The sequence below is a fragment of the Dama dama genome, chromosome 7, assembly GCF_033118175.1.
Source record: "Dama dama isolate Ldn47 chromosome 7, ASM3311817v1, whole genome shotgun sequence".
NCBI lineage: Eukaryota > Metazoa > Chordata > Mammalia > Artiodactyla > Cervidae > Dama > Dama dama.
This window is the reverse complement of record NC_083687.1, coordinates 17589659-17608664: the sequence shown is the minus strand read 5'-3', so window position 1 is coordinate 17608664 and position 19006 is coordinate 17589659. Positions and strand designations below refer to the sequence as shown.

The window sequence follows — 19006 nt, the reverse complement described above, 5'->3', positions numbered from 1 at the left end:
CACCCGCCCCAGCATATGCCGTCCCTCCGGCTTCGTCGGGCCCGGGGTGGCCATACCCTGCTGTAGCACCCTTAGCTTCTCCCGTGGCGCACCGCAGGATGGAGACGGGGCGCTTCTGGAAGCAGGACTCCCCACCCTGCTCCACTCACTAGGCAATACTATGCTAGGCGGCTTTCTGACACCCCTGCCCATTTTCCTCTCGGTGTTTAATGATCCAATAGGACTGAGGCCTGGCGCGCGGCCGCCACAGGGGACCGTGGCTGCCGGGAGCCCACGTGGCCGCGCGGGACTCGGCTGGGATTCCCCGGGTGGTGGGTCGGGCTGGGGGCCGGAGCCGACGGCTCTGGGGGCGGGGGCAGTTCGGGGCGCCGAGGACGGCTGGCCGGGGTCCCGGCCCGGTGGGGGGCGCCGGGGAAGGCGGGCGCGGGCCGGGCGCGCCGCCGGCGGGGTCAGGGGCGAAGGGGCAGGCGGAGGGCAGCGCGCGGGGAGCCGGCGCGGCGTCTCGGGTTACGCGGCCCAGCCCTCCCACCCGCAGCTCGGGCGCGGGGCCCCGGGCGGACTCGGGCCGTCCCCCGCTGTTTGCATTTCTCTGGCAGGCGGCGGGGCTTGGGTTGAAAGGAATCGCCTCCATTTGGAACGTTGTTTATTTTTCTTAACTAGCCAGCGCCGACAGACGACCCCGAAAGCACGGCGGCCGGACCAGGCCGAGCCCTCGCTGGGAAGGGGGTCAGGACCGGGGTGGGGGGGGGGGTGCGGCCCGACAAGAGGAGCGGCGCGAGCCCCCGCCGGGGGAATGCGCCCGGGTCCCCTCCGGGCCGAGTGGGGGTAAGGGTCGCGGAGGAGCCGAGAAAGACTTTCTTCTGTGTAGGAAAACCTACTTTCTCCTGTCGCAATTACCTTCGCTTTGACCTTGCACGAGGCGGGGCGGGCGAAGTGGTTAAGCTTTCCGGCTTTGGGGTCCAGCCGCCTTGGGTTTCAGTTCCGCTTCCGTCATTTTTTTTTTTTTTTTTTATTTTAGCTCCGTGACCTTGAGCAAGCCGTCTTTGTGACTCAGTTTCCCCAGTTCTCAAATGGGTATAACGTAGTGCTTAGCGGTTTGGGATGTTGTAAGGACTAAATGAACTCCTTCACATAAACCCTTAGCGCTGGGCCTGAAACTTGCCAAGAGCTCAGGAGACCTTAGCCCCTCTCGTCGGGGCGGTGGATGGTGGTCGGCGCCCTGGGCAGGCGAGGGTAAGTGAGGTGGGGGCAGCCAGCAGACGTGCAGCCCACCGGGAAGAGGCTCGAGCTGGAGGCCCACGACTCTCATGCTCCGGGGAGAGGTGCGGGCTGGGGAAGAGTTCTGAGCGTTTTGACATGAAATGAATAAAATGCAAATGATATTCAAAGCCAGATGCTAATGAGGATCTACCCTTTGAGCGTCCACAGCCCCGGCAGTGCCCAGAACAGTGGCGGAGCTGGTGTGAACTCAGAGATGGGCAGGGTCCTGCAGCCGGGGACTCGTGTCTCTGTGTGTGTGTGTGTGTGTGTGTGTGTGTGTGTGTGTGTGTGTGTGTCGGCGCGCGCCTGCTCCGGAATGTGCGTAGCCGGCTCCGGGTGTGCTCGCGCCGTCATGAAAATGAGGTCAGGGAAGGTCGTTCCACTCTGCAGCATAAATCAAGGAGGAAAGGAGAATGGATGTGAGAGACAGTCCCCGGAGACCGCCACGAGAGAGGCTGAGCGAGGGAAGCGGGAGGGGGAAAAGTTCTGCGGAGAATGGGCGAGAAGCGGGCCCAGGCGCTCGCCCTCCCCGCGCTTCCCGCCCCGGAGGGTCCCTTCTCTGGAGCTGCGGCGCCGGGACTCAGGCGAGATCGCGCCTTTAATACCCGTCTCCTTTCCCCTCCCCAGGCTCCCTGCACTTTCCCCTCATTTACATGGCCCTCGTCGAAGAGCTCTTTGTGTGGACGGTGAAGCCCCTCGCACCCAGCCTCTTCAGGAGCGTGTCAGTGCCCCGGAGCACACGCCAGTTGCACTCGTAACCGCACACTTGTTACTCGCGCACAAGCGTCGGGGCTCCCGGGCGCGGGGAGGTGGGAGCGCGGGGCGTCCTGCGGGGATCGGAATCCAACGCCCGGGAGCGGGCTGCTCTCCTCTGTCCGCGCCGAAGGACTCCGGCCCCGCGTTCTTTATCCACGCAGTCCGCTTCCCCGGTCTCGCTGACACTCACTACCGCGATCCTCCGGCCCCTCCGGCTCTCCGCTTTCCACCAGCCGCCGGGGGAGCGTGGTGCCCCAGGAAGGTGTTTCCCTGCGCGCTGTCCTGTGACCCCCAACCCAGAATCTCCGGGGGCTCAGGCTGTCCTGGGCCGGAACGGAGTCACAAGTTCCAGGCGACCTGCCTCTCAGAGAAAGGGGGACCAGTGTGGAGCAGCCCGGTATGGGGAACGGGGTGGGAAGGGGTTTCTCTTCCTTCTTTCTTTGAACTCCAGGCCCAGAGGGCTGAAAGGGGGGAGGGCACAGTGAAGAAGGACCAGAGTCCCCAGCGCCTCTGTGGAGCCCGGGGCAATTTGCTCTCCGCTGGTACGATGGGTACCCCCAGCTCCAAGAACCGGAAGAAAGAGGATGGACTGGATGGCTCCCACACTCCGATCAGACTTTTTTCCCCATCACATTCTCCTTATGAAAATAGCAACAACGATGCTTAAAGCCTGTATGGTAGGCAAAAAATCAGAACACAGTAATGTACATTGAATTAAATTTACATAGAGCTGTCACCATCAAGAGTCTTCCTTGAGCCTCCACATTTTGTAGATTAATTAATTAGGTCAGGCAGTCATTCATCAAATATTTAGTGAGCTCCTACTAAGTGACAGAGGAACAGAATGCCAAGAGCCTGGCCCTCCCTGCACTTACATTCTCCTGGGACAGAAAGATAGTAAACATAAACTCAGACATATAATCCGATGTTAGGCTGGGTAGCCCTGTGTGCTGTGAAGGAAAGATTAAGGTTAAGGGTTAGAGAGGTCCTCTCTGGGGAGAAAGCAGGGATCTGAGTGAAGTCAGGGAATGAGCCATGCCAACCTCTGGAGGGAGAAGGTCTAGGCAGAGGGACCGGCCAATGCAGAGATGGAGATGTGGAAAGTGCCTGCTTTGCAGCCTGACAGGGAGGGGAGAGGGAGGAGGGGAGATGGAAGGTTAGGCCTAGCTTTGTAGGTCTGGGAGCGGGGTTTGGGATTATATATACTAGGTATGATTGGGACGCCGTTTGAAAATTTTATTTAAAAAGGACCGACACAACTTGTGTTTTATCAAATAAAGATGGCATTTAACTACCGTATCCAAGTTCTCCAGGTTTGTGAGCTGCTTAACTCAGACCTCCAGCTTGTCTCAGTCCAACATGTCAAAGATACATGCCCAAGCGAGACTGCCCCAGAAGGAGCCAAAAGACATCTTGAACTGTACCCGCTTCCTCCCACCCATACTTTTAGCAAGATATCCACAACGAGGCAGTGGCTAGGGGCTCTAAATCTACCAGCTGGGTCAGATTTCTCAGCCTCGGAGGATTCCTGACTCCCCATCCCAGCTTTTGCCTATGCTTTGCCTAACCTGGGTCTTTTCCGGGCTGTGGAGACTGTGAGGGGCTCTGGAGCGAGAAGGGAAGAGCCAGCCTCGCCGCGACGCTCCAATTCCGCTGCTCCGGCTGCAGAATTCTTTCTCCCGGTGAGCGAGTCCGCCTATGCGCACAGCCTGCACTGTGGTCCCACACCGCCTCCCGGTGGCCAGAGAGGATACTGCAGCAGGAGTCGGTATTGGGTGCAGAACAGCCCCAGGGACCGCAGAGGGCGCCGCAGCAGGCTGACTGCGGGTTTACGAGGGGCCAGGTGCCACGCAAGGCGCTTCACTTACTGGTTAACCATCAAGGTAACTTCGGGAGACAGAGTTATCATATCCCTCACTGTGCAGACGAGGAAATTGAGGACAAGAGAGGTAGTGTGCTTCGTCTGAGAACGTGAAAGTGAAAGTCCCTCAGTCGTATATGACTCTTTGCGACCCCAGGGACTATACGGTCCATGGAATTTTCCAGACCAGAATACTGGAGTTGGGTAGCCTTTCCCTTCCCCAGGGGATCGTCCCAACCCAGGGATCGAACCAGGGTCTCCTGCATTGCAGGCAGATTCTTTACCAACTGAGCTATCAGGGAAGCCCTGTCTGAGACCATAGAGCTAGTAAATTGCAGAGTGACTTAGTTTTGCGCTATCTCTAGATACAAAACAGTATGAGAAGAGACAAATATTGGCCTCCATCCTAGGGAGTTCTCCCTTTAGCCCTGAAGAATCAGCTAGAAAACGCCTTTAGCAGGCTCACTGAGCTTCCAAATCTGTGTCTGAGAATGTTCAGAGAATTTCCCCCCCTTCTCAAGTCTGAGCCCATTTCGGAGGGGTCCATGGCCAGCAGGTTGAGGCCAGTTCAGGCACAACTGTACAACTCTGTCCTGCCTGCTGCATGCTCAGGGGTCTCTGTCACCTCTCTGAGATTCAGACTGGTTGAACACCCTCGTCCCTGACAGGGAAGAGCAAAGTGCTCTGAGTGGGTAGCTCTTAGACCATTGATGGCACAGAGGAAGGGAAGGCAGGGGGTGACCATACCGAGCCCACTCGGTGCTCCTCCTCTATCTTGAGTCCCAGGGTCGGGAGACCCCTGACTGACATTGGGGCTCCCTCTTCTCAGGGCTCTGGGACTGCTCAAGCTGGTTTCACACCCGCAGCCGGTGGGGAGAGGACGCCTGGGCAGAGTCTGCCACGCCAGAGCAAACGTGGGCGCCGTTCCCCATCCTCTGCTGCCCCCTCGTGGGCTAGGGTATGGCTGCCGCCTCCAGCCTCCTTCCCACTCAGCTAGCCTTCCGGTTTTCTCGCCTTTCTTCCCAGAACCAGAAGCCAAACCGGTTTCCTAGGAAGATGTGAAACTTTTGGGAAGGTTTGGCCACCCGACCTATGTCCATATAACATCAGGGTTATTACCGCCCAGCAAACGTTTAATAAGAGCTTACGGTGCAGTCTCTCCCAACCTCTGCCAGCCTTGGGAAGGGCTCACAGCTTAACAAAGAAGAGAGTGCCCCAAATGACTCCCACAATCTTTATTATTATTAATATTTTTAGCTCTTAACTTTTAAATAATTGTAGATTCAAAGGAAGTTCAAGGATAATACAGAGAGGTCCTAAGTACCCTTCTAGGATATTAGTGGATTCTTATAACCATCACTGCAATCAAGATTCATAACTATTCCAGCACAGCCAGAAGCCCCTCCCCTCAATGTACCCCTTTATAGCCACACCCACTCCTCCCTGTCTCAACATTCTTAAGCACTGACAACTGTTAATGTGTTTTCCATCTCTGTAATGTTCTCATTTCGAGAATGTTATATATAAATGGAATCACACACTATGTGTACTTTTAAGAGTTTTAACTCAGAAAAAATATTGAGATCCATCCTATTTGTGGCATGTATCAACAGCTCATTCCTTTTTATTGCTGAGAAGTACTCCACGGTTGTTGTTGTCATGGCTAAGTTGTATCTGACTCTTTGCGACCCCATGAATGGCAGCATGCCAGGCTTCTCTGTCCACCACTGTCTCCCTCAGTTTCTTCAAACTTATGTCCACCGAGTCGGTGATGCCATCCAACAATCTCGTCCTCTGTTACCCCCTTCTCCTCTTGTCCTGAGTTTTTCCCAGCATCAGGGTCTTTTCCAATGAGTCACCCCTTCACATCAGGTGGCCAAAGTATTGGAGCTTCAGCTTCAGCATCAGTCCTTCCGATGAATATTCAGGGTTGATTTCCTTTAGGATGAACTGATTTGATCTCCTTGCAGTCCAAGGGACTCTCAAGAGTCTTATCCGCCTTTTGGCTAAGATCAAGTGTAGTATTCCATGGAGATACACATAAACAGTTTGTTTAATCGTTCATCCATTGAGGAATATCTGGTTGTTTTCAGTTTCGGGTTTTTACAAATAAAACTGCTCTGGACAGTCATGTACAGGTTTTCTGGTAGACATAAATTTTTATTTCTCTGGGATAAATGCTCAAGAGTGCAATTGCTTATGGTTTCTTATCATAATTGTTTCTTAGGGCGAGTGTATGTTCAGCTTTTAAAAGAAACTGCCAATTCTAGTTTATTTTGGCATCCTCTTAATGGAGGCTTTTGCAGAGCAAAAGTTTTTAGTTTTGATGAAGTCCTTTTATCAATTTTTTCTTTTATGTATTGGATTATGCTTTTGGTATCATGTGTAAGAACTCACTAAGCTCTATGTCCTAAAGGTTTTCCTCTAGGTTACCTTCTGAACTTTTATAGTTTTATGCCATACATTTAAATCTATGCTTCATTTTGAGTTAACTTTTGTATAACGTGTGAGGTTTAGATCAAAGTCTTCTTTTTAACTTATGGATACCCTGTTGCTCCAGCATCATTTGTTGAAAAGACTATACTTCCTCCATAGAACTGCTTTTGCATGTTTGTCAAAAATCAGTTGGTGTTATTTCAGTGTTCTCTGTTCTGTCCCATGGATTCTCTCCACTTACTGCTCAGCCTTGATTACCACAGATAAATAATTTACATACATAGCTGTATTTATGATTCCTTCTACTCTATTCTTCTTTTCACAGTTGTTTTCATTCTTCTAGTTCCTTTGCCTTTCCATATAAATTTTGAAACAATCTTATCTCTATCTACAAAAAAAAATCTTGCTGAGATTTTGACAGGAGTTGCATTAAACTTGTATATCAGTTTATACAAGTTTAAACTTGTATATCTTTACAATTTAAGTCTTCCAGTCCATGAACACTCCATTTATTTAGATGTTTGATTTCTTCAATGTTTTGTAGCTTTCAACATAGCAATTCCTGTATGTGTTTTGTTAGATTTATATATAAGTACTTTATCTCTTTAGTGAGTGATTGTAAATGGTGGTATATTTTAAGAAATTATCTCCATGTATTTATTGCTAGTATATAGAAATACAATTTATTTCTGTCTATTGGTGGTTTGTCCCTTTGTATTGCTGAGTGGTATTCCCTTCGTATGGAGGAATCACAGTTTATTTAGCCATTTGCCAGTTGGGTTACTTCCAGTTTTTGGCAGTCAAGCCAAAAGGGTGCTATGAGCATCATGCCTGTGTTTTTTTTAATGAATGTAAAGTCAACCTACTTGCTGGTTTGTGTCGTGAGTGGGAAGTCAGAGGTAGGCGTGGAACAGGACTTTTTCAGTTGGTCATGCTAAGCTCGCTGGATGAGGAGGGGAACAGCTCATATGTGTAATTAAAGTCTCAGGGAGCCAGTGAGAACACTACATGAAAGATGAGCTTCTGGAGAGGACACTTGAGACTTCATGCCACCAGCAGACTTGGTTAGGACCAGATACATACAACATCCCACTATCGTCCCAGGGAATGGGATGGAGATGGTGATGGGGTTGGTGAGGGAGATGGGGTTTGCAAGGATGCTGCAGCCTCTGACATCCTCACAATCTATTCACTTCAACAGCCACGAAAATATTGCCATCTTCTTTTACCCAAGTGCACTTTATTTTAAGAATATTCAAACAATGCAGAACATAGGGTAAAATGTAAACGTTCCCCTTCACTGGTACCCAGACTTAACTCCTGTTAGCATCAGGAGGCAATCCTTGCATATTCTCTCATGTTTCTACACACACACACTCCTGAGTATCTATGGATATGTCTTTATCTTCGTTTTAAATTATATTGATGAAGTACTATGATACATGCCACTCAGCAGCTTGACTTTTTTTGTACGTAAATATTTTGGTGATCTGACCTATGCACAGATCTTTCCCACCCGCAGCATGGTGCTCTGTACTAGCGATGAGGCACCACTTACCTAGTTCCTTTCCTATTCATGGCCAGTTGACTTACTTGTCAGTTTCACTATTATGTAAAATGTTGTGACAAATAGCCTTTTATTTACCTAGATGTGCACACATGACTGTATTCTCTCATGTGGACCCCAGAAATGATTGAATTGCTTGCAGAAGGGGGTGCCTGTTTAATAGTTTGATAAATCTGAACAAATTGATTTCCTAAAAGGACGTGCTCATTTATATTCCTGCCAACAGCTTTTGACTATCAATTTTCTCAACCTTATCACCACTGGAAATGACCAATCTTTTAAATTCTTATTAGTTTAATGGGTGGAAAAATGATCCCCTCTCCCAGTTGCTTTAATTTGCATTTTCCCATTTACTAATAAAATTGATCCTGTCTTCTGTATATGAATTTTCCATGGATGTTTCTTTGGATTGCAATTTCTGTCCTTTTCCATTTCTTTTATGGAGTTGTTGCCCTCGTTATAAAACCAAATTCAGCCCAGTAAATCTGAAGCTCTAATTGGCTTTATTCAAGGATTCATGAATCGGCAGCATGCATCTACAAGGGTGCTCTGGGGGATTGCACAGAATAGAAGCTTTCTATAACAAGAAGGGTGGAGGGCAAGGGAACTTTTAGCAAAAGAAAATAAAGGATTATTTTAAGACCTGGACATCCTTTTGGAGGGGTAGGGGAAGGGTTTTATCATGCAGATGGCCTCTTCCTCCTCTGAGAGAGGGAGAAGCTCCACGTGGCAGATTAGCTCATGGGTGCTGACAAGAGTTCCAAGCTGGTTGATTAAGACTGTCCCTGGGGGAGGGGGAGACTACAGTTAGGTCAAGTGTTAAGTCTAGGTCTGTTGTCATGGGCTTTAGCAAAAGTGGCATCATTTTGGGCCTGTAGTTTTTCTCCTTAACACCCTTTACTGATTGATTTTATGAGTTCCCTATACATTCTGGATAGTTTTTTTTAAATTTTTTGTTTTTTTTAGTATAACATTATTTTTTTCTATCCTGTCATATTTATTCTTCTTCTTATTTAATGTTTTGGCCATACTAAATGGCATGTGGGCTCTTAGTTCCCTGACCAGGGATGAAACTTGTTCTCCCTGCATTGGAAGCACAGAGACTTAACCCCTGGACCACCAGTATCTTGTCACTTAAAAAAAACAAAAAAAACAAAAAAAACATCGTTTATAAATAGTATGTTTTATTATATGCGGCATGCAGGCTTGGCTCAGATGGTAAAGCATCTGTCTACAATGTGGGAGACCTGGGTTTGATCCCTGGGTCAGGAAGATCCCCTGGAGAAGGAAATGGCAATCCACTCCAGTATTCTTGCCTAGAAAATCCCATGGACGGAGGAGCTTGGTGCAGGCTACTGTCCATGGGGTCGCAAAGAGTCGGGCATGACTGAGCAACTTCACTTCACTTTCTTATATGTGGGAAAAGAAGTGTTTTCTAAGTAGAAAATCTGTAAGGCTTTTCTTTTCTGGCTTCTCTGTAGGGAGCTGCCTGTGTGGAGCTGGTCCTCTGGGGAAAGGGTGAGGACGTTTCTCCCAGAAGCCTGGTGCCCATGGAGACCCACTTCCCAAGGGAAGGAGTTCACCAGGGACACGGGGGATAATTGTGAAGTTCTGGTGGCTGCAGGGAGTCCTGTGTGTCCTGCCCGCGGCCTGGGCTCACCTCTGGAACCAGTCGGGGGACAGTGAAACCAGACCCGAGCTGAGTGTGGGGGCACGTAGTCTTGCTTTACACCTGGGCCTGGTGACTGGCAGGTCACCGTGATTTGCTGAGCCTCCCTCTTTGGCCCTGTGAACACAGAACCAAGAACTTGGCTCATTACCCAGTTCTCAGAGCACCCCGAGAGGAACTCAGGATGAGAAACAGCCTAACGCACAATGAGCTTTGGATAAACGGCCCCCTCCTCGAGAGTTAGCTGCATCTCCGAGGAAGAATCCCAATGACCCCAGATTCTTGCATCTTCCCAGTCACAGGAAAGCACTAAAATCATTAACTCGAGGTGTCTGTTCTCTGTGATAAGCAGGAATGTTTTACCAAGACATAAACTTGACTGCTTCAGGAGATGCCAGTTCAATCCTTGGGTCAGGAAGATCCCCTGGAGAAGGAAATAGCAACTCACTCCAGGACTCTTGCCTGGGAAGTCCCATGGACAGAAGAGCCTGGCAGGCTAAAAATACAGTCCACTGGGTCACAAAGAGTCAGACATGACTTTGTGACCAAACAACAGCAAAGCTTGACTTTGCACATGGCTTTGACTGGCCCCAAATATCACATATACACTGGCTTCTCCCCTACCTCTTTGGAGCAGATCCCTCATTGTTACTGAGCAGCTGTTTCCCAGGCTATAGTCCTCAGTAAGCATTCCAGAATAAAACTTAAACTCATAACTCATATGTTGTGCATTTTTCATTAAGACGGCAGCTCTTCTTCCTGGGGTGGGCAGGGTCCTACCCAGAGAAGCCCTTCCCATTCCCTCCAGCTTCGGTGTCCCTCCCCGGCAGCCCGGGAGACAAGTCTCAGGTCCAGGGGGCCCTCAGGTTGGGGGAAGGGAGTGCCACACTGGAAGCAAACCTCCTGGCTGGCCTCCGGCTGCAGGGCCACTTCTCTCCGGCCTACCCCTTCCATCTCCCACCTTCTCTTGCATCCTCCTCCTCAACGCCCCTCCTCTGAAGTCGAGGCCACCTGCACCCCAGGTGGAAGTGGTGTGAGCAGAAGGGGTCCTCCCCGCCAAGCTGCCCCTTGGTGGGAGCGGGTGGAGGGGCTGCAGAATGACAGGGTCCGTGGGAAATGGGCCTGATTCATCAGGGCTTCCCCAGCACCTCTGAGAAGAGCTGAGGAGGATTAAGGCCTCCTTGAGAAAGTGGGAGGCCTGGGGTGATGGGCTCTAAGACAACAGGATGGGAGGGAAGAGGAGCCCGGAGAAGCCCCTCCCCGCCCCGCAGGTGTGTGGAGCATCAACGGGCCCTGACCAGCCTCAGCTCTGCCCCCCTTGTGGCAGCCACAGGAAACTGAGGAGCTCTTGGCTCCCCCTTCCCCCCTCCTGGCCCCCAATTTGGGTGAGGCAAGGGTGGGGTGGGCAGGCAGGGAGATGTTGAAAAGTTCCCGGACAAAACTATGGGGCATCTCAAGGCTGTCCACTCTTTCCACTCCCTGTCCCCCCATCCCCGACCCCCGCATTCTCTCTAACTTCCTGGGTTCCTGGTTTTAGGCCTTGCTCACCACCCCCTCCCTGAAAGTTGGGCTAAAGACAGTTGACAGGGTCTGAACATCATTTGGATCCTGGCCATAGTCCTAAGCCCCACTGAACCCCATACTGAACCCCACTGGACCCCATCACACCCAGGTCTAACTGGTGAGTCAGTAATGTGTTTCCACCCCTGGGAGGTTTTATGGGTGCTGGAGGGGGGATGGAAAGCTGGGAGCAAAGGAGGGGAATGTGCTGAGCAGGGGTCCCCAGGGGGGCTGGGGCAGCTCAGGAGGAGAGTTGGGAGGAGGGAGAGGCAGTCTGGGTGCTGTGGGCACGGCTGTCCCTCAGCTTTCCTGCCGTCTGACTTGAGGCCGGTGAGATCCTGCTTAAGAAAATAAGTAGACGAAAGAATTTAATGTACTTTCATTTAGTGAACGTGAGGATTTTTAGAATCAGGAAATCATTCACATTTATACATAGTTTACATAGTAAAGAGGGAAAAAAAACCCCAAAACCTGGTGCGGTAGGTGCAATTTGAGGTGTGGCTATTGGGGTCTGCTGGCCAGTGCCCAAGTCAGGGCTTTGCTGAAATGGGGACATAGCTGGGACCGGGGCTGCGATGCTGGCTGCATCTACTATCATCCGATGACACCAGGTGGGATGCCCCAGGTGTGCCAGTCCTTGGGGCTGCCCAGGGGGCACAGATGAGGCTGAAATCCGACCAGGTGCTGCCTGAATAGCCCCCTAAGAAGGAGGTGCAGTTTTCTAATCAACAGGCTCCTCTCCACAGGAAGTGGGGACTCATTTGTCTAATTTCCAGAGAGGAGCAGGATCTGCCTGCCGCAGGCACTGTCATTGGAGCTCAGGGTCCAGATATTCCACTTCATTTCTTTATTTTTAACTCACTGTATTTTTTATGAGGACGTACTTAAAAATAAATTGCAGATATCCTGACATTCCATCTTTAAATAATTCAGTAGGCAACTCTAAAAAAAGAGCCTCTTGTTACATAGGAAATTAATATTATCACAGCCAATGCAATTAAAAACCATTTCTCAATAGCCTGCGTCCTCCAGTTGGTTTTCAGATTTTCCCAGTAAATTCGGCACTCTAACTTTAATCTGACTGAGACCTCTGGCTTCTCCAGAAACCCCCGCCTTGGATCCAGAGGGGAGCTAGGTCCCCAGAGGAGCTCAGAAAGAAGGCAGACAACTGGAAGGAGGAAGTGGACGACTGGGGTTTCTGAGGAAAAGACCTCAAACCCATGAGCCCAAATTGCCCCTGGACACCTGGCATGCTGCCAGACTCTTAGAGGTGAGTGTCAATGGAGTGGTGGCTTCGGCACCTTCCTGGGACTATATACCCTCTCTGTAAACTGTTAAAAGAAAAAAGAGGCATATTAAAATGTTTAAGAGTTTATTTGAGCAAAAATCAATTTGAATTGGGCAGCATCCAAACTAGCAGACAATGAAAGACTTTCATAGAGGAGTGGAAACAAGGAGGTTATATTGGCAAAAAAGCAGGTTGGTTATTGCAAAGTTGCTTTCCTCTGGCAGGGGTCTATCAGGCAGATTGCTTAACTAGGGCTCATCGGATGACTCCTGATTGACTGGGTTAAGATTCCATTTCTGGGAGAGCTGAAAATACAGATTAAGTCTCACTTTGGTGACATGGGGCTTAGCATAAGTGACTCCATTTGGGGCCTGTGTCTTGTTTTTAACAGACCTCATGTGAAGTCATGGCTGCTCTGACTCCTCTTCATCCAGCCCATTTTCCAGAGAAAGAAACAGAGGTTCAGAGAGGGGCAGTGACCTGCCCAAGCCCACACATGGCTGAGCTGAGAAACTAACTTGGGTCTAGGTTCCAAGCCTTGTTCACCCTGGGCCCTTCTACTCACTGGGCTTATGTACAGAGTCCTTCCGGCTCCCAACAGCACCCAAGGGGCTGGAAGGCTTCTGGTTGGTTGGCCAACAAGAGAACTGAAGCTCTGAAAGGAGGATGATGGGAAAACGAAGGGCAAAGTGGAGAAGGTGGCCCCCTAGAGATCAAAAGTGGGAATGCAGGGCAGAGTTTTAGAGCTTGGAGGAAATATGTCGTTCAGTCCCCCAGTCGTGTCCAACTCTTTGCAATCCCATGGACTGCAGCACAACAGGAAATGTAGGCAGCAATATATCAATTTATGCATATAATTTTATAATTTACAAGGTTTGTTCATTTTCATTGCTTATTATAACCGTCACAACGACAGCATGAAGGTAATATTCCTCTCCCTATGGGTGAGAAGGGCTTCCCAAGGGGCACAGTGGTAAAGAATATGCCTGCCAATGCAGGAGATGCAGGATCCCTGGATGGGGAAGATCCTCTGGAGAAGGGAATGGCAACCCACTCCAGTATTGTTGCCTGGAAAATTCCCTGGACAGAGGAGCCTGGCAGGCTACAGTCCACGGGGCTGCAAAGAGTCGGACATGACTGAGCACACATATACCACACACACGGGTGAGGAAAGAGGTCCAGAGAAGGCCTGCTGAAAGTGGCAGGTGGCTTTTTACTGGTTTCCGGGGCTCCTGAGTTCCATCAGGATTTTCCACTGTGTGTCCCCCTGCAGTCAGAGTGGTGCTAGCGGTAAAGAACCTGCATGCCAATGCAGGAGAGAAAGGAGACGAGGGTCAGGAAGATCCCCTGGAGGAGGAAGTGGCAACCCAACCCACTCTAGTGTTCTTGCCTGGAAAATTCCATGGTCAGAGAAGCCTGGCAGGCTACAGTCCATGGGGTCACAAAGAGCTGGACACAACTGAGCGTGCGCGCACACACACACACACACACACACACACACACACACACACACACACAGACACACACCCCTGCAGTCAGAACAGGAAGCCAGGAGGAGGTCGAGGTTGGGACAGAATGGCACACAAATGCAGAGGCAACCCCATCCCCTTCCCACCGTGTATCAGGTTGGCAGCCACAGCCTTCTGGCAAGGAGGAGGGCTGCCCCTGGCTGCTGCGGGCCAGAAAGAGGTGTCGACAAGGATGCACGTGCTGTGGGCTCAGGTTGGCCCGTTTTCTCACCCTGGTCCTTTCCTGTGTCCCCTCTGCTGCCCTCAGAGAAGAGGAGCCAGCTTCCCGCAGGTCTGCACGTTCACCCTCTGCCCACACGTGATCGTCTATCCCTCTGGCTGAGATCAGTTCTGAGCTGTCTGCTGGGTCACAGGCCAGACCTCTCCCACATCTCACTCCCTCGGAAGCTCTGCATTCGTTCTGTGTCCTCCATGTGTCTGATGCTTTACGATCCTACTTATTGCTCGCAATCCAAATAGCTTGATAATGTGGCTAGTATCAGTCCTGTTTTTAGCAATGCGGAGACCGGAGGTGGACACCATAAGAACGGGGACAGGTTCACTTAGCCAGTAGGTGAGGAGGAAGGGGGTCCTTGTCATGTGGTGGTAAAGCATTGGCAGCACTGCCACCCTCAGTAATGTGAAAAGTGGAAAAGGTACCTGACGAACTGGGTGCGGTGGCTGAGATCTCCGGGCAAATTGTTGAGGGTGCCGCCTTACTTCTCCTTGTGACTTATGGAATGTGAGAGAAAAGAGAAAAACTACAGGCAGTGCTATTAAATGTGAAGGGAGCTGGTACTTGATGGCTTTGAAAATTCTCAGCCTCTCCAGACAGTCAGTCAGTTCAGTCGCTCAGTCACGTCTGACTCTTTGCGACCCCAGGGACTGCAGCATGCCAGGCTTCCCTGTCCATCACCAACTCCCGGAGCTTGCTCAAACTCATGTCCACTGAGTCGGTGAATTGGTCCATCCAACCATCTCATCCTCTGTTGTCCCCTTCTTCTCCTGCCTTCAATCTTTCCCAGTATCAGGGTCTTTTCTAATGAGTCAGCTCTTTGTATCAGGTGGCCAAAGTATTGGAGTTTCAGCTTTAGCATCAGTCCTTTCAATGAATATTCAGGACTGATTTCCTTTAGGATGGACTGGTTAGATTTACTTGCAGTCCAAGGGACTCTCAAGCGTCTTCTCCAACACCACAGTTCAAAAGCATCAATTCTTTGGTGCTCTGCTTTCTTTATGGTCCAACTCTCACATCCATACATGACTACTGGAAAAACCATAGCTTTGACTAGACAGACCTTTGTTGGCAAAGTAACATCTCTGCTTTTTCATATGCTGGCTAGGTTTGTCATAGCTTTTCCTTCTCAAGGAGCAAGCATCTTTTAATTTCATGTGTGTATTCACCATCTGCAGTGATTTTGGAGCCCAAGAAAATAAAGTCTGTCACTGTTTCCATTGTTTCCCTCTCTAATTGCCATGAAGTGATGGGACGGGATGCCATGATGTTCGTTTTTTGAATGTTGAGTTTTAAGCCAGCTTTTTCACTCTTTCACTTTCATCAAGAGGCTCTTTAAATGATGCTAAAATCAAATCCAGAGCACTCTCAGGAAAATCTGGTCTAAAGATGAAACCAAGGGTGTGACTATAATTCCCTTGTGAAGACCTCAGAAAGATGAAAGATAGTGCCTCAGACCAAAGGACTTTAATGCGTTTAAGGGCTCCTGCCTCACAGATTCTTTCAATCAAACATGAGGTCTTCTAAGAAGCTTAAAGATAGTCTGGATGTTTCTAAGAAGCTAAAAATAGAATTACCATATGACCCATCAATTCCATTTCTGGGTAAACATCTGAAAAAAAACAAAACCACGACTTTGACAAGATACATGCACCCCAATGTTCATAGCAGCAGTTTTTAGAGTTGTCAAGATAAGGAAACAGTCTAAGCTTCTATCAGCAGATAAACTGGGAAAGAAGATGCGATTGATACATACATACATACAATGGAATACTCAGTTCAGTTCAGTCTCTCAGTCATGTCTGACTCTTTGCGACCCCATGAACCGCAGCATGCCAGGCCTGCCTGTCCATCACCAACTCCCAGAGTTCACTCAAACTCATGTCCATAGAGTCGGTGATGCCATCCAGCCATCTCATCCTCTGTCATCCCCTTCTCCTCCTGCCCCCAATCCCTCCCAGCATCAGGGTCTTTTCCAATGAGTCAGCTCTTCACATCAGGTGGCCAAAGTACTGAAGTTTCAGCTTCAACATCAGTCCTTCCAATGAACACCCAGGACTGATCTCCTTTAGGATGGACTGGTTGGATCTCCTTGCAGTCCAAGGGACTCTCAAGAGTCTTCTCCAACACCACAGTTCAAAAGCATCAATTCTTCGGTGCTCAGCTTTCTTCACAGTCCAACTCTCACATCCATACGTGACCACTGGAAAACCCATAGCCTTGACTAGATGGACCTTTGTTGGCAAAGTAATGTCTCTGCTTTTTAATATGCTGTCTAGGTTGGTCATAACTTTCCTTCTAAGGAGTAAGCGTCTTTTAATTTCATGGCTGCAGTCACCGTCTGCAGTGATTTTAGAGCCCCCCAAAATAAAGTCTGACACGGTTTCCACTGTTTCCCCATCTATTTGCCATGAAGTGATAGGACCAGATGCCATGATCTGAGTTTTCTGAATGTTGAGCTTTAAGCCAACTTTTTCACTCTCCTCTTTCACTTTCATCAAGAGGCTTTTTAGTTCCTCTTCACTTTCTGCCATAAGGGTGGTGTCATCTGCATATCCAAGGTTATTGATATTTCTCCCAGCAATCTTGATTCCAGTCTGTGCTTCTTCCAGCCCAGCGTTTCTCATGATGTACTCTGCATGTAAGTTAAATAAGCAGGGTGACAATATACAGCCTTGACGTACTCCTTTTCCTATTTGGAACCAGTCTGTTGTTCCATGTCCAGTTCTAACTGTTGCTTCCTGACCTGCATACAGGTTTCTGAAGAGGCAGGTCAGGTGGTCTGGTATTCCCATCTCTTTCAGAATTTTCCACAGTTTATTGTGATCCTCACAGTCAAAGGCTTTGGCATAGTCAATAAAGCAGAAATAGATGTTTTTCTGGAACGCTCTTGCTTTTTCAATGATCTATACTACTTACCCTTAAAAAGAATGAATTTTGCTATTCACAACAATACGGAAGGTTTGGAGTTATTATGGTTAGTGAAATAAGTCAGAGAAAGAAAAATACGATTAGGCAGACGGATGTGAGGTTAGGCGCGAGCCGCGACCTTTGAAGGCAAGAAGGAAGTGCTTGGGCGTCGCAGAGCTGGAGAAGCGGAGGAAGAGGGAGAAGTATTTCTGCAGAAGTCCCCGAGGCAGCCTCCGCAGAGGGGCAGAAGGAAATGGAAGATAAAGTGACTAGCCCAGAGAAAGCTGAAGAAGCAAAATTAAAAGCAAGGTATCCTCATCTGGGACAAAAGCCTGGAGGTTTTTTTTTTAAGGAAACGATTGCAGAAAGGGCAAAAATATTTTGATTCTGGGGATGACAACATGGCTAAAGCAAAAATGAAGAACAAGCAACTTTCTACTGCAACTCGGGATAAGACAGAGGTCACTGGTGACCACATTCCCACTCCACAGGACCTTCCTCAACGGAAACCATCTCTTGTTGCTAGCAAACTGGCTGGCTGATTAAAAAGAGCTGAACTGCATGGATCTTCTAATTCCCATTATTTCTCCTTAATATGTTACTCCTCTGCTTTTTATTTCCTTTTACTTCCTATGTCATTTGAGAGTGATGGCTTTGCAGATAGCGGTAGTGTGTGCTGCTATTATAAGGGAATATACATGTGTAGAGTTTTGATTAGTTTAACAGTGCACCGATGAAAAGAACATGTTAGAGCAACATAAAGTAATCTACTTGAAAATAATTGTATATATTACCTAACTCCTAGTGTAGGGCTGGATCCAACAAGTAACAAACAAGTTTTGCAGTTTTAATGTTGGCTTTCTTTAATTCATCTTAATTATAGCTTTGTATGTTACTCTTATTTAATATAACCTCTACTATTGATTTCTTCTGGATTTTCCTTTTGGGTTTTGTAAAACAGAAGTTTAAGACCACAAGTTAGAAGAAAGGTCACATATTTCAAACACAAATAAATGGGGCTCCAAAAGATTTGTATCCTGTGCTTGAACTTGAATGGCCTTAAATCTGTTTCAGCTTTAACAACAGAATTTTACTCGGGCAATATTTGCCCATTCCGGTGTAACTTACGTGACTCTATTGCTTAACAGCTGCTGTTGAAGCTAGTATTCTTATTCAGTTCTATAGTGTTCAGAATACCTTCTGTAATTGAAGATGTGAATGAAGTGTGCATGTGCATCGACTGTTGAATTCACTTTTGTGCCATTTTTGTAAATACAATAGTTTTGCACAACCTCTCACAACTGTCTGTATTACTTTCACATATTAAAGAGTAGATAATGTGCCAACCAGAAGCACAAGAGTTCCTACAAAAAACTCTGTATGTCATTAGAGCTTTTGTATAGTAAGAGTAGTTTATCGTCTTGGGGTTATAGAATACCAAACTGATATCTTTGCTCAGACTGCCATAGACTTAAGCTTTTTCATTTGTTAGTAGTACCCATGACATTCAGTGGCCTTGTGCAAATATGATATGTTGCTTAGGCATATCTTTTGTCCTATGCAGAATATTTCATTTTGACTTTTATGAAAATTACTATTCATATAATTTATATAAACTTTTTTAATGTAGAAACTTTTTACTTCCACGGTCAATTTGGGGGACACTAGAATAAAATACTTTGCCTCTTGTGGCCCCTCGGTTTTTTTTTTTTTTTTTTTTTGCTTCTTTGACTCAAATTGTGTTGGGCTGTGCGATTCAGCCTGTTCAGAAACATAAGTGTCTGTATCTTCACTCTTGAAATTTGCTTTGCTGAATGCTGTATTTTCTAACCCAATAATGACATTTTCCTTATAATTTCTCAGTTGTTAATTAACCACTCTTAATCCTGTGTTATTAGTAACTGACAATTGTTTAAATAAAAGGAAATTTATAATAAAACAAGTATTTGAGAAGAT

The 19006-nt window shown here is 48.2% G+C and overlaps 1 protein-coding gene and 1 pseudogene across 1 annotated transcript; both read left to right on the top strand.

The window, feature by feature from the left end:
* Positions 1-1006: 1006 nt before the first annotated feature.
* On the top strand, positions 1007-12311 carry LOC133059230 (uncharacterized). Its single transcript, XM_061146240.1, has 4 exons — positions 1007-1233; positions 1888-2558; positions 3685-3899; positions 12213-12311. The coding sequence occupies exons 1-4, from the start codon at positions 1205-1207 to the stop codon at positions 12309-12311; spliced, it is 1014 nt and encodes a 337-aa protein (XP_061002223.1). The 5' UTR covers positions 1007-1204.
* Positions 12312-17160: 4849 nt separating this feature from the next.
* LOC133059043 (cAMP-regulated phosphoprotein 19-like) lies at positions 17161-18069 on the top strand (annotated as a pseudogene).
* Positions 18070-19006: the final 937 nt, after the last annotated feature.

What these genes read in the sequence shown, in the direction of transcription:
- LOC133059230 (XM_061146240.1), top strand. Translation starts at nt 1,205, where the DNA reads ATGGTGGTCGGCGCCCTGGGCAGGCGAGG. An exon ending in GGGCAATTTGCTCTCCGCTG is followed by an intron (nt 2,559 to 3,684) that starts GTACGATGGGTA and finishes CTCCGGCTGCAG; the next exon opens with AATTCTTTCTCCCGGTGAGC. An exon ending in CTTACTGGTTAACCATCAAG is followed by an intron (nt 3,900 to 12,212) that starts GTAACTTCGGGA and finishes TGGCTTCTCCAG; the next exon opens with AAACCCCCGCCTTGGATCCA.